Raw genomic sequence first — 25238 nt, forward strand, 5'->3', positions numbered from 1 at the left:
CTATTTTTTTTTTGGTATATATACTGCTACTCTTGCTTTTTCTCCCTTTTATTTGTTTGATATACATTCTTCCATCTCTCACTTTCAGTCTATGTATGTCTTTAGGTCTGAAGTGAGTCTCTTGTAGGCAGCATATATATCGGTCTTGTTTCTTTATTCTGCCACCCTATGTCTTCAATTGATGTATTTGGTCCATCTGCATTTAAGGTGATTATTGATAGGTAGGTTCTTATTTTCATTTTGTTGTTTTCTGACTGTTTTTGCAGTTCCTCTCTGTTCCTTTATTCTTTTCTTATACTTGTTACTTAATGGTATTCTTTAGTATTATTCTTGGATTTCTTTTTATAAACAATTTCTGTATCTATTGTAAGCATTAGGTTTGTGGTCACTATAAAGTTTATAGTTTCCTAAATATATAACATTCTGTATTAAGCTGATGGTCACTCAAATTTGAACCCAATCTAAAAATACTACTTTGTTCCCTACTTCCTCCTCCACACTTTTTGTGTAAGATGCCATAATCTACATGTTTTGTGTATCTCTTGACTAATTTTTTGTATAGCTGATTATACTACTTTAGTTTTTTTTAATTTCATACTTGATTTGTAAGTAATTAGGCCACTACTGTTACTGTAGGTTTATTTTCACAGACATTCCAGGACCTGAATGTCTTTTTCTGTTCCCAGATTGTAGAAATTTTCAGCTATTATTTCCTCAAAGAGAATTTCTACTCCTCTGTCTCTCTTTCTCTTCTTCTGGTAACGCTTTTATGTGAATACCATTTTATTTGGAGTTGTCACACAGATCGCTTAGCATCTTCTTATTTTTAGAAATTATTTTTTCTCTGTGTTCTTCAGTTTGGCTACTCTGCTGTTCTCTATCTTCCACCACACTGATTCTTTCCTCTGCTTTCAGCAGTCTGCTAAGCATTCCCTTCATTGTATTTTTCATTTTGATTATTTTATTATTCAGCTGTATATTTTTTCATATTTTCTATCTCTTTTTTCAATTTCTCACCAAGATCATCAATTCTCTTCTCCAGGTCAATAAGCATCTTTATGACTGTTACTTAGAATTATTTAGCAAGATGATTGCTAATCTCTATTTCATTTAACCCTTTTTATGATTTTTTATCTTGTTCTTTGTTTGGAACATATTCCTTTGACTATTTTCTGGGTTTCTTCCTTCATGTTAGATAGATCCACTATGCCTACTGGTCTTGAAAGTAATGGCTTTATGAAGATGGTGTCCTGTGGTGCCCAGAAACTCAGGACTCTTTGTTCACCACTGCTTGGTTCTCTTTTTCAGCTGATCTACAGTGCTGTTGGTATATTGTGGGCAGGGCCACCTTTCTTCCTGTATGCTGGCAGTGGCTGATGCCCACAGCCCTCCTGGGTCTTGTGTATGATGTAAAGTGCTTCTGTTGAGATTGGTTTGGGGCAAAACCATCCTCTGCCTGCCATTCAATAATAGTGGCTGCTGCTGGGCTGTGTGGCCAGGCACATTGGTCCTGCTGTGGGGCACTGTGGTTCAGCCAGTAGGATAGGTTGAGTTCTTAGAGCAGGCTCCCACAAGTGTCTGACCAGTTGAGCTGAGGGATGACAGATAAACCAAATAAATGTCATCCTTCCTCTACCAGCCACTCATCAAGGTGAAACCACTAATGGGCTGAGCAGCCCATCTGGCTGCATGTATGGGGGAACCCTCCATGGAGCTAAGCCACCTTTGAGAGAGATGTAGCATTTGGGTCTATCTCCTGCATGTGCATAGGCTGAGGGAGGGCTGGGAAAGTGTCATCTGCCTCCCCTTTCTCCTCTAGAGGGAGCTCCCTTCAACCCCTGCTCTTCTGGTATCCTTCTCATTGCTAGAAAATATTTCAAATGGCTGACCTTGTATTGGGTCTCAGCAGGACCCTAAAAGTGTACCTGTTCCTGGAGCAGATCTCCAGGGCCAGGAATGCTATATTCCTGAGTACCTATCCCCTCTGCACTCCATTCCTCTCCATCATCCTTTTGAGATGAGTTGGTGGAAGGGCTTGGGTATAAATAAATCACAGCTCTGACCCTTTACCTTTCTCAGTGTGGCCTTTTCTTATTCACCAGGTGTCAGTGGTCTGTGTCACAGTGTTCCTGTCACATTCAGGGTTAGCTGTGTTAGGTAAGAGGTGGACATGAGCAGCCAAGGAAGGGGAAGATAAGGCTCAGGGAAATTACTGCCCAAACTCTGCCCAGGAAGGGGATCTGACGTGAAGACCACAAAGTCTTTGCAGGAAAATAACTTCTGCACCTATTGAGACCAGCATAAACTGGTTTTAGCCTGATCCCAGAAAGGGCACAATTGAACACAACTAAGAACTTCCCAAACCGCACCTCATCATACTTTTTTTTTTTAATAAAATTGCAGTTTTGCCTCCTTCCCATGGGCTTTTCTGTGTGCATTTCGGGAAAAGACACGCACAACAAGAGGAATGTGTGTATAAATAGAGTTATCAAGTAAATAACTTTACCCTGTCAATCAAAGAAGTGCCTCCCAGCTAGGTCATGATAAATACGCCCTCCCCTAAAAGTTCAGGGTCTCTGTCTGCCTTGAATCTGGTGCATTCCTGCCTCGGAGTGTATTCAAATAAAACTTTCTACTTCACTATTGTGTCTCTGCCTTTCAATTCTTTGTTGCAATGGGGACAAGAACCGAGGAGAACAAATTCAATCCATAACTGTTGTACTTGCTGTAGTTGATTTTTTGGTGTGTTCATGGAAAAAAGTCTGCTCCTTGCCATCCTACTCGGCCATCTTTATGCTGCAAATCCTACATGTAGGTCTTTAATGCGATTCTAATTTACTTTTGTGTATGGTGTTAGACAGTGATCCAGTGTTATTCCTTTGCATGTAGTTGTCCATTTTTCCCAGCACCATTTATTGAAGAGACAGTATTTTCCCTATTATATATTCTTGCCTACTTTGTCATATATAAATTGACCATAAATGCATTGGTTTGTTTCTGGGCTCTCTATTCTGCTCCATTGATTCTTGTATCTCCTATTATGCCAGTACCATGATGTTTTAGTAACTATAGCTTTGTGGTTTATCTTGAAATCAGGAAGTGTGATAACCCCCTCCCAGCTATATTCTTTCCCAAGATAGTTTTGGCTATTTGGGATCTTTTGTGATTCCATAAAAATTTTAGGAATTCTGTGGTGTCTTTAGGAATTTTCAGTCATTTCCTGATATCTGACATAATTCACTTCCTTCCTAGAGCTAAAAGATGTAGGGCTATTGTAGGAATCTGCTAAGCACAGGCCACAGGTCTATGATTTAGGATGGGAGAAAGTGGTGACAGCTCTGTGCTGTAATTCAACAGTTTATTGAACAGCTACCATGGATCCACCCCAGGAATCAGAAAAAGAGACACACCATTGACCAGCAGACACTGGCTCAGGGCAGTTGGAGGAAAGACTGGGAATATGGTCTCTACTAGTTACCACATAAGGAAACTGAGAACAGGATTAGCAGGTGCCAGAGTTCATGGCCTTTGCCTCCCATTTTCAAGCTTATGGCACTGGGCCAACAAGTTCTGCCATCTCTAGGACAGGTGTCCCCACACGCCCACAATGCAGATAGGGACTTCTCTTTCCCTGATTAGAGAGGCAAAGCTCCCACTCCTGTGCTGATGTCTGCCCTAGTCATGACACTGATCTGAGCCAGAGAGGACACATTTCAAGAGCGTGGAAGTCTTCCAGTGTATGTAGCCTGCGACACTGGGGCAATGTGGCAGAGTGGTGGGAGAAAGGGTTTTCAGGAGTCTATGTTTTCAGATCAGCCCTCCTCCATCCTCCAATAAAGCAAAGAGAAAAGCTACCACCATGCTCTCTACCAAACCTGAGAAATAGGGGCCCATGAAGAACAAAGTCCCTGAAGCCAGCAAAGCTTAACAGCTTCAGTGTACCCTCCACCACCTCAGCTTCACAAGTGAGCTGTCTCTCTGCCCTGAGCACCATGGAAAGTCTGCCTTGCACTTGACATGCAGCCTCCACAGCCCCTGTAGTGACCTACCCAGGGACCACCACCCAGCCTTGGAGGAGTGCACACCTCACTGGAGATGTCTCTATCTGAGATACTCAGGAAGACTGGGGTCTTAGAGAGCCCCTCACTCTGTAGGTTAGATATTAAGCCCCAGTTTGGTGACTAGGTCCAGGAGAAGTGACACCATGTTGGGCCTGTGTCTTTCTTTTTAACAAAGGTAACTGTTCATTTGTGGTCAAGCCTGCTGTGTACAGCAGCTCAGACTCTGCACTGCCCTACTCTAGGGACACCTTTTACACAGTGTGAATGGTGAGCTCTAAAATTGTGCTCTGTTATCACATCTTCAACTTAAAGTTAGAAACTTCATTCTATACTCTATGTCAGGGAAGTAATGAATCCAGGTCATGCATTTATCATCTGACATCAAAAAAAGCCACAAGGCCAGCCCTCAATCTTCTTATGTCACCTAGTAGAATAGACAGATAAGTCATCAGGAAATTGTAACTGAGGCTACATGATGGGAAGATTCCATGGTGCTATGAAAACTCAAGAGAAGAGTTTCTAATGATGCCTGAGGCAGAAAGCACGGTGGGGTGATCAGTGAAGACTTTCTGGAAGAAGCTGAGGCCTGAAGGATGAAGAGAAACTATCCAGGCAACAATGGGGCTGGGGTAGGGAGGAGCAGGTGTAAGGGCCCTCAGAGAAGAGCATTTTAAAATCACTAACATATAAGAACAGTGAAGTAATAAGGATGGGGCACCAGTCATTGTTCTCAGTGCTTCACAGATATTAACTTACTGTTTTCTTCATAATACCTCCAGTGAGTTAAGCATTATTGTTATCACCAACTTAAATATCAGTAAACTGAGGCAAAGAAAAGCTGAGAAACTGTTCTAATGTCACACCTAGTAAATGATGGAGTAAAAGCCAATTCTGGAAGTCTGCTATAGAGTCTGCCATATTTTATTTTCTCTTAAAGTATTTAATTTATTATATGTGTTTTTACATTTTGAGAAAGAATCTCAAAGTTGAAGTGAAATACTAATGTTTTTTTTTTTACTTTTTCTGACCCACTGGAGAGTCAGATGGAGACCTGATGTCCCATCATCCCCAAAGTGTGTATTTTCTGCAACAAATGACTGGCTTCTGTATAAACAAAACACTCAGATCAGAAAGTCAGCTTTGATATATTATTGCCAACTAATGCCCCAAACCATTCAGTTTTTGCCTACTGTCCCAATAATGTTGTCTTTTATACCAAAAAAGGTCTCACCCAAGATCACCTGTTGCGCTTAGGCTTCTAGCCTCTTTGGTTTCCTTCAATTTGGAAAAATTCCTTACTTTGTTTGACATTTGTAACCATGACACACAAATTTCAGGCCAATTATTCTGTAAAATGTTTCTTCCTTTGGATTTTTCTGATGGGTTCTGTGTGTGGATTCAGATTTGCATCTCTGGTAGCCTGCCATGTTTAGTTTTTGAATTTTACAGAAATGAAGCCACACTGTCTACTATGATCTCCCCCAAGTATAGATACAGTTTATTACATGCTTGTATGTGCTGTGCCTGTGTGTTTCCTGGTTTCATACTCAGTCACTCTCCTTCACATGGAGAGGAAGGACCCAAGGCCATATGCTGCCATGAGGACCCTCCAGGACTCCAGCCCTGCTCTCCACCTCTCTGACCTCTTGCCTGTATCCTTCTCTCTGGGGATTCCACAGAAGTCTAGTACCTCCCTTAAAGGAGTTGGCAGATTTAACACATGTCAGTAAAGTCAAAGTGCAAATTTCTGTTCTGTGGACTGGAATGGAGAGTCTTTCAGTGTGGGTGTAGCTCTGGGGAAAAGAGGGTATCCTTTCTGGAGCAAATAACCTGGTGAAACTGAAGTAAGGCAAGGGCATGGGCAGGTTGGGAGAAATTCTTTTTATTGCTCACAGTGAGGCCCAGCTCCCTAAATCCCCAATGGCCACAGTAGGCTCTCTCCTTTCTCCCCAGCCCCCCTAGGAAAGCCCACTTGGTGTTCTGTGGCTCTTCATCCACAGAGCATGCTCACTTCCCCACGAGCCCCTTCCAGGAGGAACTCCACGGGTGGGTCCTTGGTGACTTGCAGATGCCAGACCAATTACATATGAGGAATTGAGGGGAAGAGAGAATGGCCATTTTCTCTCCACCCCTTGCCCTGGATCCATGGAGGCTGCAGCGGGTAAACACTGGTGGATGTGTTAATCAACAAAGGCCAGGCACGAGATTCTGGAATTCTGTGATTTACCCCACAACTCCCCACCTCTCAGAATTCTCACCTTACAATATATGTTACTCCAATATTCCGCAATGGCCTCTGTGTGAGAAAACTGGAGTACTGCAACCAGACTAATAACATACAATAACAGGAATTATGGTACAAATAGCAATAAAATCATGATCATTATCAAGTTTGAGGACCTTGCTAGGTTCAAATTCCTATTCAGGTAAGTCTGTAGCTCACCCATCCCACAGGAGGCCAGCAGCTGAACTGGTAGGAAGCTCCATACACACTCAGCAAGCAGCAGCTGTGGCTAGGAGGCAGCCCCAAGCTGCAAGGACTGTAGAAGAAAATAAACTTAAGGGCAATAAGATATATGTTTCAATGACACCAGTATATGCAATCCTGGCCACTGGGTAGGATGCGTGCAGAGAGTGGTCCTGTGATGGGACAGTGACAGGAACAGAGTAGATGCAGCACTACTGGAAGCACAGGCATTGGCTACAATCATAAGACAGACTCCTCCATAAACTGCTTTTACCATCCAGCCACTTGGATGCACTATTGTGACCTTTGGGGGCCACTCTATAGTTACTCCAGGAACACAAAAGAGGAGGTCAGCTTCCAGGCTATGTCCCCAAGTTGCCAGAAGGGCCATCCATCACTGGCCTATGTGTTAAATGTCCAAGGCCATATAGTCTCCAGGTTGCTGTGGGTCTCAGTCAAACAATGCACTCCTGCCAGGCAAAGGCAGTCCTCACTGATGGATTACAGCCCACATTGTCTTCTTCCCTGACCAAGTCATATGCTCCATCATTCCCTGGGGTTGCCAAGGCAAAGGGCCTTAAATTTGCTGTCAGAGACCCCAGTCACACAGACATCTAGTTTGTCCATTTTGCAATGATGCAGGTAACTGCACAAATTTTATCCCAGCCTCATCTGATTGATTCCCTTGCATGCCAAGAGGCACAAGTGTTTCATAATTTGTGTCAAGTGTGGGATAAACACTCTCCAATAGCCTACAAGACCCAAAACCCCTTGCAATATTGCCACAGTTATCTTCAAGAGAATCAGAGGTGAGCATAACATCATATACAACATTAGATTCCTTATTCCCAGAGGGATCCAGGTTTAATCTACTTTGACAGCCCTCTCCCTGTATAACAGTGGGGGCACCAGGTCACTGCTCAGGATCACGATAAATCAGAGAGCCTCCAGCTCATGAATCCACCAAAGCCAGGACAGATTACACCTTCACTGGTGGTGGATCATTTACTCAACATGGGGCCTCTGTCACAAGAGGCCCCTGCCAGGCCCCCATGGCAGGTGCCTTGACCTTCCCCTCAGTCAAACTCTAATGCCCAATCATCATTCTGGCAAGGAGTCAGGCACATTCTGGGTGTTCTCCCCCAGGAAGCCCTGCAATATGTGGGATGGACATGGGGCTTTGCCTCTGGCTTCCATGTCTTGGGCCTCAGTGACTGGAACCACTACTCTAGCTTCAATGGATGCCACAGCTCTAGCAAGAATCCACTGGACTGTCCATCAGGTTTTTCTTTCACTGCCCCCACCTTTATCAAATCAACCCACATCTGGGTACTCAAGACCTTTATGGGACCCTTTGAGCTTCTTCTTCCAGTTGCAGACTGTATTTCCTTCCGTGATCTTATTGTTTCAGTCTCCCTCTGATCTGCTGTAGTATGAGTAACCTCACTATGTGTTGCCTTAAATGTGGGGCAAGAATAGTCACTAGGGACGCAAACAGGGATGGGGTAGCTGTATGGAGCACCAGATTTTTCATCCCCACAGTGATCAACTCCTCATACAGGCCCTGAGGGTTCATACTGCAGATAATATTTTTCATGTCCAACTCCCATAGAACATGCTGGAGCTCTTCATATATTTTCCAGCTAGAGGGGAAATATGGTAAATCACCCTGATTAAGCCAAATTGCCCTGAGGGCTGCTGTCAGACAATCCAAAAGCACATGATTCCCTGGGGTCTGATGAGCGTTTTGTAACCTCTCCCAGGGAGAGGGGAGAGTCATCAGGGAAGTCGGTTTACCCAGTCCTGACCCAGACAGAATAATATCCTCTATACCTAAACCTCAAAGATGCAAAAGCCATGTGGGTACAGGTTCCAAGGGCTTCTGTCAAATGGGGTACTTAAATCTACCAGCTTGGCCTGGGTATAGGGGCAGAGTATGAAATGCTCTACAGCCTTGGGTGGGGGCTGCTCCTGTCCCTGAGGAACCTGTGGTTGTTGTATCTTTATTTTCTTAACCACAACCAGGTTGGCTTTCAATATGGGAGGGGTTAGTGTTTCAGGTGGTGGCCTTAGCAACAGTTCTGTCCAGAGATGCACCCCCTTATCCTTCCCCAACTCCTGCCCTGACATCTCTACCCTCTCTGGGATGAAGGCACTACACCTTCCCTCACCTCTCCCATGGCCCCTTGCAGCTCACATTTTTCTGCTGCCTCCTCCCTCACCACTAGGATGTCTCAGGAGTACAATCTCAGTTCTCAGTAGCTCTCATTCCTCTTTCAAATATTCACACAACTCATCTCCATGTTGTTCCAGTTGACATTGAAGTGCTTCTCTTTCTTTGGTAACCCTTTCCAGTGCCATGAGAAACAGCCACCCCACATATCCTGCTGCCCTGCAGCCACTCAGTCACCCTAAAGAGTTCCCTATTTTGCAGAGGGCCAATGTTACTGTATTTGGTGTCTCCACTTCTTGGGATAGGCCCACTCTCTCTAGGAGGCACTTTACCACAGGCCAAATGCCTGGGTGAATCCCCACACCCACAGTGGGTTACCAGGTATCTTGCCACTGCCCACAGGGTTTCCAAGGTATTTCCCCACCATCTCTGTGGGAATCCCATGCAAACATTGCACCCATGAAGACAGATTTCTTGTTCACCAGATTCTACTGACTGACCCTGGATGTAGCTCTGTGAGGAGGGGTGTTCCCAGCCCAGGGCAAATCCCCTATGAAACCACTGAAACCAAAATAAATCAAGTGAAAGGATAGATTGGGAGAAACCATTTTTATTGGTCACAGCTTGCTTGAATTTGCTAGCAACAACCAGCCCCATCTGTCTCCTCTGGCAAGTCTCATGCTCTGCCCACATGACATGCTCTCTACTTCCCACCCTCTCCTTCCAGGAGCAACTCCATTGGCGGGTCTTTGGTGACTGGCAGATGCCAGACCAATTATGAGTCAGGAATGGAAGAGAGGAGAGAATGGCTGTTTTCTCTCCACCGGTTGTCCCATATCGATGGGTGGTGCTATAGTGGTGAACACTTATTGCTATGTAAATGAACTAGGGATAGGTAGGGGATTCTGGAAATTCTGTCATTTACCCCACATGTTTTGTAATTTTGAATGGCTTCTTAAATTCACCTAATTGTACAGTTCAAATATGTGTGGCTTATCACAGGTAATTATACTCCAGAGCATTCATTCTCAGAAACAAAAATCTAGTGGTGCATTGATCACTGTAAGATCTAGAGCACAGATAACTGATTCTTACTGAGCAGTGGTATAAGATATACCTTCTAACTGGGAAGAAAGCAAAGTGTTATATATGGATACAGGAACAGTAGAAGTGAATTCGATGATTCACATTTGTTACTCTTCTCCATGATATAGAAGGTAAAAATGAGGATATAAACTGAATACAAGAGATAAAAGCACCATGGCCACATGTCATGTATGAGCCTTAGAAACACAATGTAGACTCATAGCTCAGAACAACTTAGCATACAAATAAATCCTTTCATTTTTTTAGTATGAATTGTTATGCAGCAATAGTTAAGTGATGCAATAGTCAAAGAGAACAGAAATAAGTACAATTCTAATAATCTTCCACTGCTTATTGTTAGCATTTGTTATTATATTTGAAGGCAACAACTATGGTTACTCTGTTATTTAGTATATTTCAGACAACTGTTTTAAACAATGTCTCATGGGTTCCTTCCCAGGTAAGCAAGACAGGTTTAAAGACATGTATGTTTATGTAGGAAAAGTGGTGACCCTGATCAAAATGACTTGACAAAAATTAAAGATGTCTTTTGGGTCATTCTTTAATCATAAAGTTAAAGAGATTCCTCAGCTTAAAGAGCTATATAATGAATAATGCTGATAATGATCATTCACCACCACTTTAGTGGTTATGACAAATCTTAGAAACAGGGTGATATTTCATTTAAAACAATGCAGAGTCAGCATCACTAGAAGTTTTCCCACAGAAACAAATATAATTCAAGAAAAATTACTTTTAGAAGTCCGTAGGTCCTTCACACATATGTATAAACCCCCTTACACATGGGCACCAATCCTCAATCATCCAATGAGTAGATGAACAGCATGAAAAGTCTTTTGGACCTCATGCACCATAACATATTGCAAGATTTAAAACTTTGCTACATATCATATTTAAGGTTATCTCTGGCTGAAGCCATGTACATCAATCCATTCATTAAAATTTGTCTTTCAATGAAGACCCTCTTAGAGACATGCATTTGAAGACTGGTTTTTCACAAGGTCTACAGTGGGCATCATGACACTGAGCTGAATAGGAAAATGGATCCTAATTAGGAGAATAAAACCCAATGACCAGCTATAAGCTGCATTATTTATAAAGAAGACTTGTTCAGGTAGAGCAGTTAACACAGTGATGTAGAAAGAACTGATGTACACATAAATGTAAGTAAGTATAAACTCTACTTCCACAGTCTGATAAAATAATTACAAGTCCTGACTCAGGATTTGAGCTCTAAGATCATGAGTACTCTTTCATCCCCAGGGGAAGTGTTCCCTTTAATGTACTCAAAGCAAGTGTTTTCAGAGCTCCCTTTATGTCTTTATTTCTGAGACTGTAGATGAAGGGGTTTAGCATGGGTGTGACCACAGTATACATCACTGAGGCTGTTGCACTTGACTGTGAGCTCTGTGTAACAGCAGAACTAAGGTACACACCTAGACTTGTACAATAAAATAAGGACACAACAGTGAGGTGAGATGCACAGGTGGAAAATGCTTTATACTTCCCCTTAGCTGATGACATCACACTTATGGAGGACACTATCTTAGAGTAGGAGTAAATGATCCCAGCAAGGGGACCACCAGCCAGCAGCAGTGATGCAAAGTATATCACTATATTGTTGAGAAAAGCATCAGAACAGGCAAGTTGGACTATCTGGTTAAGTTCACAGAAGAAGTGGGGAATTTGCAAGTCTGTATAGAAGAACAGTCGCAACCCCAGCAAGCTATGTAACAAGGAATGCAGGATACTGATGCTCCAGCACACCAGAACCAGCAATCTACAGAACCAGGGGTTCATGATGACTGTGTAGTGCAGGGGGTGACAGATGGCCACATATCGGTCATAGGCCATCACTGTCAGGAGGAAGTCATCCAATGCTAGCAAGAGCATGTAAAAATACATCTGAGTCATGCAGCCTTCATAGGTTATAACTTTGCTCTGCGTCTGGATGTTCAGCAGCATCTTTGGGATGATAGTGGAAGTTAAACAGATGTCTAAAAAGGACAGATTGGAGAGAAAAAAGTACATGGGTGTGTGCAGGTGGAAGTCTGAGCTGACAACTAGGATGATGAGCAGGTTCCCAAATACAGTGATCAGGTACATGGAGAGGAAAAGCATAAATATGACTGGCTGAAGTTCTGGTCTCTCTGAAAATCCAAGAAGAAGAAATTCTGAAACTCCTGTAAGGTTCCCTTATTCCATGTTGTGAAGTTAAGTACAAGGAAGAGAAAAGGTAACATGATTAATTTTCACATAAATGGGTATACCTGATATTGTTAAAATGCTAAATTCATATTTTGCAGTCAGTAAATTAATGTCAAATTCTGTGTATGGATCTGGCCCCCTATGGATCTATACCATTTCTGATAAGGAAATGTTCCTACTATTAGATTTTTCCCCAAGATTCATGTTCAAAGTTAATGATAAATTCTTTCATTTATTAATGGAGAACATATTGAGACCCAAAAATGATCCAACTAATGTCTGGGCAATCAGTATAAGGTGTTGAATAACAAAAGCTCCTAAAATATTTAAAAGCCTTATATGATAATCCCACAATTAACATCATACTGAGCAGTGAAAAGGTAAAAGTTTTACCTTTTTGATTAGGAGGAAGGCAAAGGTGCTCATGTTCACCACTACTATTCCACATGGTACTGGGTGACCTAGACAGAGCAATCAGGCAAGAAAAATAAATAAAAGACATCTGACTTGGAAACTAAGAATTAAAATTATTTCTATTTGTAGATGACATGATTTTATATTAATAAAATTATAAAGACTTTACCAAAAAAACATTAGATCTGTTCAATGAAATAACAAAAGATGCAGGATAAAAGTTAACATACATAAATTAACATACATAAGTTAATATCACTTGTTTATACTAACAACAAATTATCTGAAAAGAAAATAAAGAAAATGATTCTTTTCATAACAGTATCAAAAATAATAAAATGCCTAGGAATACTTTTTAGTTACTTCTTTTAATTTAGTTTTTTATTCCTTAAATGGATAAATCAATTTAATTTTGTTTTAAATTAAGGTATCATTGATATACAATCTTATGAAGGTTTCACATTAAGAAAACTGTGGTTTCAACATTCACCCATGATATCATGTCCACACTTCCCTATTGCAGTCAATGTCTATCAGTGTAGCAAGATGCTATAGAGTCATTACTTGTCTTCTCCATGCTGTACTGCCTTCCCCAGGAACTACCCGTATTGTGATTGCTAATTATAGTGCCCCTCAATCCCCTACTCCCTCCCTACCCACCCACTCACCCAAACCTCTTCCCTTTGGTAACCACTAGTCCCTTCTTGGAGTCTGTGAGTCTGCTGCTCTTTTGTTCCTCCAGTTTTGTTTTGTTGTTATACTCCTCAAATGAGTGAAATCATTTGGTACTTGTCTTTCTCTGCCTGGCTTATTTCACTGAGCAGAATACCCTCTAGCTCCATCCATGTTGTTGCAAATGGTAGGATTTGTTTATTTTTACAACTGAATAATTTTACATTGTGGATATGTACCACCTCTTCTTTCTCCATTCATCTACTGATGGACACTTAGGTTGCTTCCATATTGGCTACTGTAAATAGTGCTGTGATAAACAAAGGCGTGCATATGTCTTTTTTAATCAGGGATCTTGTTTTCTTTGGGTAAATTCTGAGGATCAGAATTAATGGATGAATGATATTTCTATTTTTAGTTTTTTGAGGAACATCCATATTGTTTTCCACAATGGTTTAACTAATTTACATTCCCACCAACAGTGTAGGAGGGTTCCACATAGGAGTAAATTTAACCAAGAAGGTAAAAGATCTCTACACTGAAAACTATAAGACATTGGTGAAAGTAATAGACAAAGATGTAAGTAAATGGAAAAGTATCTCGTGTTCATGGATAGAAAGAATTAATACTGTTAAAATGTCCATACAATTCAAAGAATGTACAATTTCAGTGCAATCTTTATCTTGATTCCAATGGCCTTTTTCATAGATTTAGAAAAATCAATCCTTAAATTCATGTGAAACCACAAAAGACCATGAATACCCAAGGCAATCCTGAGAAAGAAGACCAAACAGGGAGTTATCACACTCCCTGGTTTCAAACTACATTGCAAAGCTATAGTGCTAAAAAACAGCATGTCAATGGCATAAAAGCAAAAACCCAGACCTATGTAAAAGAATAAAGAGACCAGAAATAAACCCATTAATATGCAGTCAGTTAACATTTGACAAGGGAGCCAAGATGACTCAATGGAGAAAGGACAAAGAACAAAGTCTTTTTGATAAGTGGTACTGCAAAAACTGGATATTCCATATAAAATAAGGAAGATAGACCTTATCCTAAAGCCTTCACAAAAATTAACTTGAAAAGAATTAAAAAGCATAAATGTAAGATCTGAAACCATTAACATCCTAAAAGAAAACATAGAAAAGAAATTCTTCAGACAAATCTTCGCAAAGATTTTTTAGATTTGACACCTAGAGCACAAACAAGAATATAAAAATTAGACATGTGGGACTACATCAAAATGAAAAACAAGTACAGAAGGAAAAAAACAGTGAAATGAGAACAAAACCAATGGATTAGGGAAAAAATTTTGCAAACCACACGTGCGAGAAGATATCTAATAACCAAAATATATGAGATACTCACACAACTCACTAGAAAATAAATGCAAATAAATAACTGTGTAAAGGACCTGAATAGATGTGTCTCCAAAGAAGACATTCAAATGGCCAACAGGTGCATGAAAAGGTGCTCAACATCACTAGTCATTAGCAAAAGTTCAATCAAAGGCAAATGAGATGTAATCTCATCCCTTTTAGAAGGGCTATCATGAAAAGACAAAAGATAAGAAATGTTGGCAAGAATATGGAGAAATGTGAACCCTTTGCACCCTTGGTGTTAATGCAATTTGTGCAAATTTAATCATTTGTGGTATTTCCATTGTGTAAAATACTATGCAGTTTTCTCAAAAAAATGGAAAATAGAACTAGACTATGATCACTTCTGGGCTATATGCAAAGAACTGATGATATCTTATTTAATTGATATTTACACTCCTGTGTTCATTGAAGGCTTATTCACAATCGGCAAGACACTGAAACAACACAAGTATCTATCAGTAGAGGAAAAGATTAAGGAAAGAAACATGATGTGTATTTATATGCACATGTAGACTAGAAAACCATTCAGCCATAAAAAGAAATCTTGCCAAATGCAACAACATGGGTGGACCTTGAAAGCATTATGCTAAGTGAAATCAGTCAAAGACAAATATTGTGTGATCTCACGTAAGTGCAGAATATCCAAAAAGTCAAAAAACACAGATAAGATGTGTGATTTCCTGAGGGAGGTGGTAGGTGGGTGGAGAAATTGGTGGTGATCATCAAAAGGTACAACCTCTAGTTCTATGATAAGTTCTGGGGAATGTAATGTACAACATGATCACTATATTTATGTTATAAATAAGAATACTGCTTTATATATATTTCAAAGATGCTATAGAACTAGATCTTTAAAAATTCTCTTCACAAGGAAACAAAAGTCTTTGTAATTATGTAAGGTGGAGGGTGTTAAGTAGACTTTTCATGATGATGCCTGAGGACAGTAAGTCATAATAAATTCATTTTATTGTACTCTGTCTTTCCAGTTAGACAGCATGATCCAAAAGAGCAGGGACTGCACCTGCTCTGCTCACCTTTGTATTCACATACACATGTGAATAGATGTGAGTTTATATGAAACAACTTTGTGAATATGAAAAATTTTGAAATAAAAAGGATGAAGGGAAAATGAAAACAACTTTAATGGAGTGATTTCAAAACAACTTTAGTAAGTAATGTTGAATGCAGGTTTAAACACTAGCTGAAACTATGCAAAATGACAGTCTCCTGTTTGGAGGGAAATAAATGTTCTCCCTGCCCTCCGATATCTTCAAAAAACAGTGACTTATACATTTTAGATGTGCAGGTAGAAAAAAAACATAAAATCTGCAGGTGGACAAAACCATCTCATAAGGCAAGAACCTCAGATGTAAGAAAATAGGTACACTTACATAAATTTTTAAGCATCTTTTGGCCAAAAATGTGCAACCAAATGCCTGTTGGGAAATAGTTATTTAAAAACTCTTTTGAAATGCTGAAACATGTAGACATCTGGGCTATAACATATGAACATATATGATCATATAAATGAACAAAAAATGATCAAATATATTAATTTTTTATCAAACTCAGTAATAGTTTAAGAAAACAACCCCAAATCTCTATCATACCAATCAGCCTAGGGAAACCCTTAAAGTGCTGTCACATTGATTGAATTTGGAATTTTCAAACAGGTAGTAAAGAAGTACTCTCTAATTTTGCTGACTGAAATCTGAAATGTCACAAGACTGGAAAACAATCTGGTACTGCTATAAATATAGAAACACAGGTATCCTTCTCCTGGGGTGTCTCAGCATATGGAGAGACATTCTGGTCCGGACTGCTCCCTGTGGTGGTGAGTCCCGGGCAGTATAGGATGTTCAGACCACCCCTGGCCTCTACTCATCCCTCAGCGCGTGACAGACAAAGACATCTCTGGACATTGCATAATGTGTCCTGGGAGAACAGTATTGCCTCCAGTGAAGAACCAGAGTTTTAACATAATCTTAAAATATTCTTGCTTATTGTTGAAATATCAAGTTACTGAGGGAGAATGTAAAAGGCTTTCAAAGTGTGAGTGATGCCAAACCAAGAAATAGTACGCAGACACTGAAATAATGAATCAGCACTGTACTACTTGATTGCAGACAAGTGCATGAGGTTTTACTGAGTACGAAGGGAAAGTGGAAACAAAATAGAAAAAACCTTCAATAAAACTTGAAGAACACCTTAGATGCTGTTCATGCATTTGTGTAAAGATGGATGAACATACATGTGTGCGTAACATAGGAAGAGAAGTTTAAAAAGAAACCACGAGCTTACTGAATAGAGATTGTCAGTAAGAAAGAAACTAGGTTAAGTAGAGTGACTTCCAAACAACTTTTGAAACAAAATTGCATGAGAATATAAAACTAACAAATAAAAGCACATAAAATAATTTAATGATATCAACTTGGCTCTCTAATTCCACACTGAATCCAAAGACTATAAGAAAGGGGACTTTAAAATTGCACAGGAAGCACTATCTGACTTACAGCTTCATTTTACGTAAGGTCATATGGATTCAAATATGTTCATGGAGAGGAAGGAGATCTTTAGTCACATGTGAAAAAGAATGCCTTTCAGATAATAATCAAAGATTATGCAACTTTCCAAATATATCTAATCACAAAAAGCTAAAGGAACATAAGAATATAACAATAAAAAATGTGAAATCAAGTTGGAAATAATGTATGAAGGAAGATTTACTACCAGCAAGTATACCAAAGAACATGTCTTTTCCCTTTTGTTTGCTGGAAGGATTTGCAAGTGAAGAATATTAAGGAGACAGTTGAGTTTTCAATAAGAAAAATATAAAAGCAATGAGAACACATTGACTGAATGATAGATGTGACCCCAGACAACTAATACACACTCCCCACATATACCAATTTTCATGAATAAGAAAAATTAGTGAAAAATGCAGAAAAGTTCCAATTCCTTGTTTGTAACAATGCAGTCAAAAACAGGAATAAAAACATCACACTGCCACACACATGTAAAGAGCTTCTGAAGACAATTTACAGTACAGAAACAAGTAAAAAAAACTAACCCACAACTATATTCAGCTTCACAGCTGATGAAATAATTGCAAAGTAAATCTATTTAGCATACCCCAATTTTGCAAACCAAATAAAATTATCTTCATATGGCTACCCAGAATGGGATAAGATACTGTAAAATGAATATCTCATGCACTAAAATTGCAAGGGTCTGGATCTATCTCATCAATATAGAAACATCATCAAGTATGCCCCATCTTAAATATAAAAAAGAAATCCCCTCACTTCACTGGACATCCCTCCACACAAATACACTATTTCCCTACTCTCTTAAAGACTGCAAAACTCCTTGAATATGTTCTATATTTACTGAAAGAACTTTATGCCTGCCATTTTCCCCTCTAACTAGGCTTACATCATTTAATTGTCAACAATCATCCACATGTTGCTGAGCTCAGTGTTCACTTCTCTCTAAGGCATTATACATAGATTGCATGTTTGTGAACAACTGTAGCAATCACTCTTAGTTTGGGCAAGCTGGTGCCTGTCATTGACCTCAGGCATATGAGCTTGGTTTTGATTCTATCTGACCCTTTCCTGAATTACCTACTGGGCTCCTGAGCTCACCTGGTTGGGAATGCTGAGAGGAAAGTTCTTGGGTGAAAGTGCAAATTCCTCCTGGTTGGTAGATGATGGAGACTGAAGCCCCGTTTCCAGACAAGACAACAGGAAGGAGTAGAGCATCTGCCCCACAGCCACGCTTAGGACTCAACAACCACGTCTCATGCAGCCCAAGGCGGCGCATGCTGAGGGACTCCAGCAGAGAAGAGGAGATATACAGCTATTTGTGTCAGCTCATTAGGCATATTTCTGTCTTGTTACTCCAGCCTCTAAGCACATGATCTCCCTGTGGGACACTGGACTGTACAGAAAGGAGAGTTTTCCTGGAGATTCTGGGTTCCCAATAAACCAGGTTAGTATCAAATGAATCTTGTTTTTATTAATCCTTCCTTATGAAATCTGCTGGCTTCCAGAGTCCTCACTTCCCAACACAGTATGCCAGTCCTGAATGAAAATTTTCTCCAAATTTAGGACTGACCAACCTGTCTTCATTAGACCCCTTGAATCCACAAAATTTTGACTTTTGGTAGAGACACACCCTCAATTCTGCACAAAATTTCCCTTCAGTTCAACAAGGAGGAGAAATAATTTCCTTTGATATAAATCTTGAGCCCCAACCTACTTGGCTTCATGACACCTTTACTGAACAATGAGGAATTGTGTACTTATATCACAAGTTAAGAGCTGTCATTTAGTCCCTCACTATGAAGTATTTATTAATTATAAGAAACATATTTAGGGTTTTTTGCCCCATAATCTGAAGAAAATATATAGATTCTTCCCTGTAGTCTTCAGAAGGAACCCAGCCCTGCAAATATATTTTTGCACAAGGGGACCCATTTCAGGCTTCCAGAACTCCAAAATCATAAATATGTTTGTTGAAATTACTAGTGCAGTGATTTTCCATTAGCATTAGGAATTGAATACAAATAGAAGAAGAAATTTAAAATCAATTAGGAATTATTCAGCTTCTTTAGTGGGTAAAGTACTTAGAGTATTTATTATTGCATAAAAGGAAATGTGTTTCAGATTTTGATGTCTTTGGTGCATTAAGCTATGAAAAGTAATTCATCCTTTAAATTTATGTCTACTGTTTAATTCATTCTTTGTGCCTAAAATTCTATATTCCTCTAATTTCATTCAATTCACATGTTCATTCTTTTCATATCTGTCCTCTCCACCACTTTTTCAAATTTAATCATCAGATTATAAATGTTTATTTACATATATCTGACTGAGTATATTTCTTTGAAATAATATTGTATACAAATAAACACACATACACACACACATAACCCCCCGAACATTTCCTATACTTCAACAAATATGTCCACACATTTCATTTATTTCTTGCAACATTTGTCTGGAGCTATGTTTGCTGTCCCACATTACCTTCAGAAATAAGGAAGTTGAGGCTTAGGGAAATTAAAATTTTAATTATTGCATAAAAATGTCATTAAAGCTTCTTGTGTATTTTCTTGAAAGATAACAAAATGGAAACATTTAATGTGTATTGTAACATTTGTATGGTTTCTTTAATTCACCAGTCGTACATTTTAAACATATCTGTGGCTTATAGTAAGTAATTATACTGCAGTACATTGGTTAGCAGGTACAAAAATCTAGTGGTGCATTGATCAGGTGAAGATCAAGAGCATCGATGGCTGATTCACACAGAGCAGTGGTAGGAAATATGCCTTATAACTGGGAAGAAAGCAGAGTGTCATATATGGATAAAGGAACAGTAGAAGTAAATTCAAACAATTCCTTCTTGATACTCATTTTTCCATGATATAGAAGCTAAATATAGGGATATAGAGTTAACTGATCATATTTGGTTTAAGAGAGAAGAGCACCATGGCCATGCATGTCATACACAGCCTTAAAAATCACAGTTCACAGACTCACAGGTCAGAACAACTCCTTCCCATCCAGTGGCATCATTTTATTTTAGTATGACTTATGCTGCAATAGCTAACTCGTGCAACAAACAAAGTGAACATAAAAAAGGAAAATTCTAACAATCTTCTGCTGCTTATTGTTGGCATTTGTTATTTTTTAAAAGAGATCATCTGTGGTTACTCTGTTATTAATTTATTTCAGACAACTGCTTCAAAAATGTTTCATAGGTTCCTGCACAGATAACCAGGAAATATCAAAAGGACATGTATGTTTGTGTAGAAAAAAGGTGACCCTGATTGAAATGACTTTACAAAAGTCAAAGCTGTCTTTTGAGTCATTCTTTGGCCATAAAGATGAATAGGTTCCTGAGCATAAAAGATATATAATGCATAACATTAATAATGAACATTCACCATCACTTTAGTGGTTATAATAAATCTTAGAAACAGGGAGATGTTTCATTTAGAGCAAGGCAAGGAGTCATATTATTAGCAGCACTGGGAATTATTTTTCACAGAAACAAGATGATAATTCAATAAAACATATTTTCAATGGCCAATCCTTCACTCATATGTATAAACCTCCTTACACACAGACACCAATCCTCCATCATCCCATGAGCAGATGAACAGCATGAAAAGTAGCATGAACAGAGTGCATAGTAATATACTGTATGATTTAGAAGTTTGCTCCATATCATATTTAAGGTTATCTCTGATTCTGGGGCCATATATATCAATCCAGTTATTAAAATTTGTCTTTCAGTGAAGACCCCTTAGAGACATGCATTTGATGACTGGCTTCTCACAAGGTCTATGTTTGGCATAGTGACACTGAACCGGAGAACAGGATCCTAACTAGGAGAATCAAACTCAATGACCAGCTATAAAATGCACTGTATGTTAAATATGACATTTTCAGGTAGGGCATTTAAGGTAGTGGTATGCAAAGAATTGATGTACGCATAAATGTACATACATGTAGGCTCTACTTCCACAGTCTGATCAAAGAATTACAATTCCTGACTCTGAAGAACTGAGCTCTACAATCATGGGGCCTCCTTCAGCCAAGAGCAAATATTCCTTTTAAAGTATTCCCAACAAATATTCCAGAGACTTTTTTAAGTATTTCTGAAAGTGTAAGTGAAGGGGTTCAGCATGGATGTGACCATAGTGTACAGCACCCAGGCTGCTGCATTTGAGTGTGAGCTGGGGGGGTTTCAGCAGAGCTGAGGTGCACTCGTAGACTTGGACAATAAAATAAGGAGACAACTGAGAGGTGAAATGCAGAGGTATAAAATGCTTTATAGTTCCCATTAGCTGAGGAGGGTTCACATATGGAGGAAGCTATCTTAGTGTAAAGGACACAAGGGAGGGTCCACCACCCAGCAACCCAGCTGCAGATCCAGCACTGTGTGAACGTGTCAGAACAGGCAAGCTGGCCCACCTGATTAAGGTCACAGAGATAGTGGGAGATTTCCATGTCTGTGTAGATGTACAGCTGCAACACTATTGTTTGTCAGATGGAAGTAGGGAACTGATGCTCCAGGACAGCAGAACCAGCAGTGCAAAGAGCTGAGGGTTCATGATGACCATGTCGTGCAGGGAGTGGCAAATGGACACGTATCAGAGTCAGTACAAAGTGATCCAACCCTTAAAACTGTATGAAAAGCTACATATGAAATATATGCAGTCTTCATAGACTATACCTTTCCTCTGGGTCTATATGTTCAGCAGCATCTTTGGGACGGTGGTGTAGGTAAACAAATACCTGAAATGTTTTAGAGGAAGAAGAACATGGTCATTTTGAGGTGAGAGTTAGAGTTGGTGGCCAGGATAATGGGTGGGTTTCCAAACACAGTGATCAGGTACAAGGAGAGGAAAATCATCATTTTATGGGCTGCAGATCTGGTGTCTCTGAAAATCCCAGAAGAAGAAATTCTGAAACTCCCATGAGGTTCCCTGGTTCCATGTGGTGAAAGTGAGTTCAAGAAAGGAGAAAAATTACATGATTAATTATCACACAAATTTGTGTTATTCACAACACTGAAATGCTAAATTTACATTTTGCAGTTAGGATATTAATGTCAATATTCTGTGTGGGGATCTGGACTCCTTGTCAGATTCCCCCATGTGCTGTCTCTGACTTAGAAAGTTTTCCACATAGTTTTTTCCCAGGTTGTCAAGTATCCCACAGTTAATGAGAAATTCTATTATTCATTCTTAAATAATACATTGATTGCTGACAGTGTTCCAAGTTCAGTACCTTCTGGCAATATTTAAGGCCTTTTATGACAACATATGTTATATTTATGGAAGCCATCAACATACTAAATTGTGAAAATATGGAATATTTACATCTATAATCAGGAGCAACAGAAGGGTGATTACTCCCACCATTCCTATTCTTCATGGAATTACTGGAAGTAATCAGGCAAGACAATGGTACAAAGCAATCAGGCAAGAATAATAAATAAAAGACATCCTCCTTGGCAAGGAAGAAATAAAACTGTCTCTATTTGCAGATGTCATGATTTTATATATAGAAATTCCTAAAGACTCTACCAAAAAATAAATAAAAATCAAATCAATGAATTCAATAAAGATACAGGATATAATATCAACATACAAAAACCAGTAGTACACCTCAACAAAGTAATATCCGGAACCCTGAGCATGTCTGGGGAAGTGTATCCCTGGCAGAGGCACTCTCCAGGTCAAAGCCCTCGGGAAGATTATTGTTTCAGAAGTTCAAGTCCAGAAAAGTGAGCCAGTGTTAGAAAGTTAATCAGCAATAGAGGGAATTATGAGAAGTTTTATAAATAAATCAATAGAGATGTGGAGAGACAAAATGAGGTAAAAAGATCCAGTAAGCAAAAAATAGTCCCTGTGAGACTGAGAAGAAGAGAAGCTTCTTTTGTTCTGGTGACGTTTCAACTCCTCACTAACCCTTCATTCCCAGGAAAAGTTCAAAAAGTAGAAAAATTAATTTATTGACATTTCAACTCCCATTGTATCTCATTCATGACCAGGAGATCTTTTAAGAGAAAGGTATTTATATAAAAGATAAAACTAGTGATATCTTTATTTTGTCAAATACCTTACAGATTTAATACCCTAAGACAAAAAAAGATAAAATGAAACAAAAAAAACTTCACAAAAGTATATATATAAAACGTAATAAAAGTTAGAAATTTTTTATATGCAACCACTAGAAGACATGTTTTTTCTGGGCCTATTCCCTATTTATTTGACCAGGTGGTTTCATATGGTCCTGTGGAAGTCAAAGGAAGCCTCTTTCTCCCTGTTCTTATGTGGCATTATTTCTTTGTTATTTTAGGGCTTTGAGTTTTTATTTCTTTTTGGACAAGTCCAGTGGACACACTCTAGTCCTGGTTCTAGAATCCATCCAACATACAAAATCCTCCCAGGCCATACTTTATAATATTCTGCAGATGCCATAGCAATCCATCTTCTTACTCTGAATAACTTTTTTCATGTTATTTGTTTGAAGACATTATGTAAGACATATTTATTTGAATATACTCTGACTTTACCATTATAATGCAAGCTTCAAACAAGTGGGGATTCACCTGTTTGTTCACCACTGTATTTTCACATATACATCTTAATCTAGAAATAATTTGAGGAAAATGAAAATTTAGGAGGTATTTTAAATGATCAGTAGTATGAAACCAGGTTAAATAGCATGGTTTCAAAACAACGTTGAATCAACATTATGGTAGTTGATTTGAGAGAATGTTTTTAATTTTGTAAAAATTTTTGGTTGAAATAGTTGACATATAATATTGTAGTGGCTTCTGGTATACAACATAGTGATTCAACTATTATATACATTATAAAATTCTCATCGTGATATGAGCAGTTACCTCCTTCATCCCACAAAACTATTACAGTATTATAGGCTATATTCCCTATGCTTTACTTTTCATCTCCATGACTAATTTATTTTATAACTGGAAGTTTGTATATTTTTATCTCATTAACCATGTTCTCCAATCCACCATCCCTTCCTTTTTGGCATGTCACTTTGCTGTCTGTATGTATGCATCTGCTTCTGTGTTTTTGCTCATTTGTTTTGTTTGTCTCTGTTCATTTATCTTCTTATATGTCTCTCAGACACTACTTAGTAAGAAGGAAAGGGGGAAAGATAGGAGAAAAGGATTGCCCTTAACATAAAGAACATTTATGGTGTGCATAGGACTCGATTCATGCATTTGCATAAAAGTGTATGCATATACATGTGTTCATAATAGAAGAAGAAAAATTTTAGAGAAAGTACAAACTTATGAAAAATGTCAGTGAGAATGAAATTAGGTTAAGTGTACTGATTTCAAAGAACTGCATGTAACAAAATTGAATGAAAATATACAATTAACTTACCTAAAGACATGAAAGAGAAGTAATTTAATGTTGTCATATATCACCTGAGGTTTTCAGCCCTGGTTCACTCTGTATTCAATGAGACAGAAAAATGACAACAGGACATTTTGGGGTAAAAAGGGGCTTACACCAAGCTTTATTCTCATGGTAGCATGTCAAGCACTAGAATCCCATCAGCCTCCATCACAGCCTCTCCCCAAGGCTCTGCCCTGGCCTCCAGACTCTTTTCTCCTCCTCTCCTGCTTCTCATTCTCTTCTCTACGATGTGCTCTTAGCACTGGGAGAACGTTTCAGCAACACTGCCAATAATGGCTTATCATCAACATATATATAAGTCTGTGCCTGCACAGAAGACTAAGTATTACATCATTGCACATATACAATAGGGGAGATTAAATTAGGATCAGGTGAGGATCCTGGGACTTCTGTTTTCCTGCACATCAACATGGGTCACTAGTTCAGTATTAAACTGCCAAAGACATATATATTTGTTGATATATAATTACTAATATGTTTATATTTACTATATATATTTAATAGATAGCTTTTAAAATGCACACAGGAAGCAGAATCTCACTTATATTTTATTTTATACATAAACACGTAGATTCAAGTATGCTTATGGAAGATTCAGGTTTCTCATTAGTCATTCACAAGGAAAAATACTTTCCAAATGATGGCCAAAGGGGATCCAAATTTCAGAAACCAACTGCATCCCAGAAAGTTAAATAAGTAAATAAATGAAAACTAGTTGGAAATAGGTATAAAGGGTAGTTTAGTAGCATAAAAGATGCAAAGGAATTTT

At 38.9% G+C, this 25238-nt stretch overlaps 1 protein-coding gene across 1 annotated transcript; it reads right to left on the reverse strand.

Moving 5' to 3' along the window:
* Positions 1-11047: 11047 nt before the first annotated feature.
* LOC108399398 (olfactory receptor-like protein OLF4) lies at positions 11048-24503 on the reverse strand. The gene is made up of 3 exons (XM_073219468.1): positions 24434-24503; positions 12410-12477; positions 11048-11958 (listed from the first exon to the last, which is right to left on the reverse strand). The coding sequence occupies exons 2-3, from the start codon at positions 12462-12464 to the stop codon at positions 11048-11050; spliced, it is 966 nt and encodes a 321-aa protein (XP_073075569.1). The 5' UTR covers positions 12465-12477; positions 24434-24503.
* Positions 24504-25238: the final 735 nt, after the last annotated feature.

This window comes from Manis javanica, chromosome 13, assembly GCF_040802235.1.
Source record: "Manis javanica isolate MJ-LG chromosome 13, MJ_LKY, whole genome shotgun sequence".
NCBI classification, from domain to species: Eukaryota; Metazoa; Chordata; class Mammalia; order Pholidota; family Manidae; genus Manis; species Manis javanica.

Coding starts and splice junctions, on each gene's coding strand:
- LOC108399398 (XM_073219468.1), bottom strand. CDS start 12,464: ATGTGGAATAGTAGTGGTGAACATGAGCACCTTTGCCTTCCTCCTAAT. Junction 11,959..12,409: donor CCTTCCTCCTAATCAAAAAG/GTAAAACTTTTA, acceptor TTGGATTTTCAG/AGAGACCAGAACTTCAGCCA.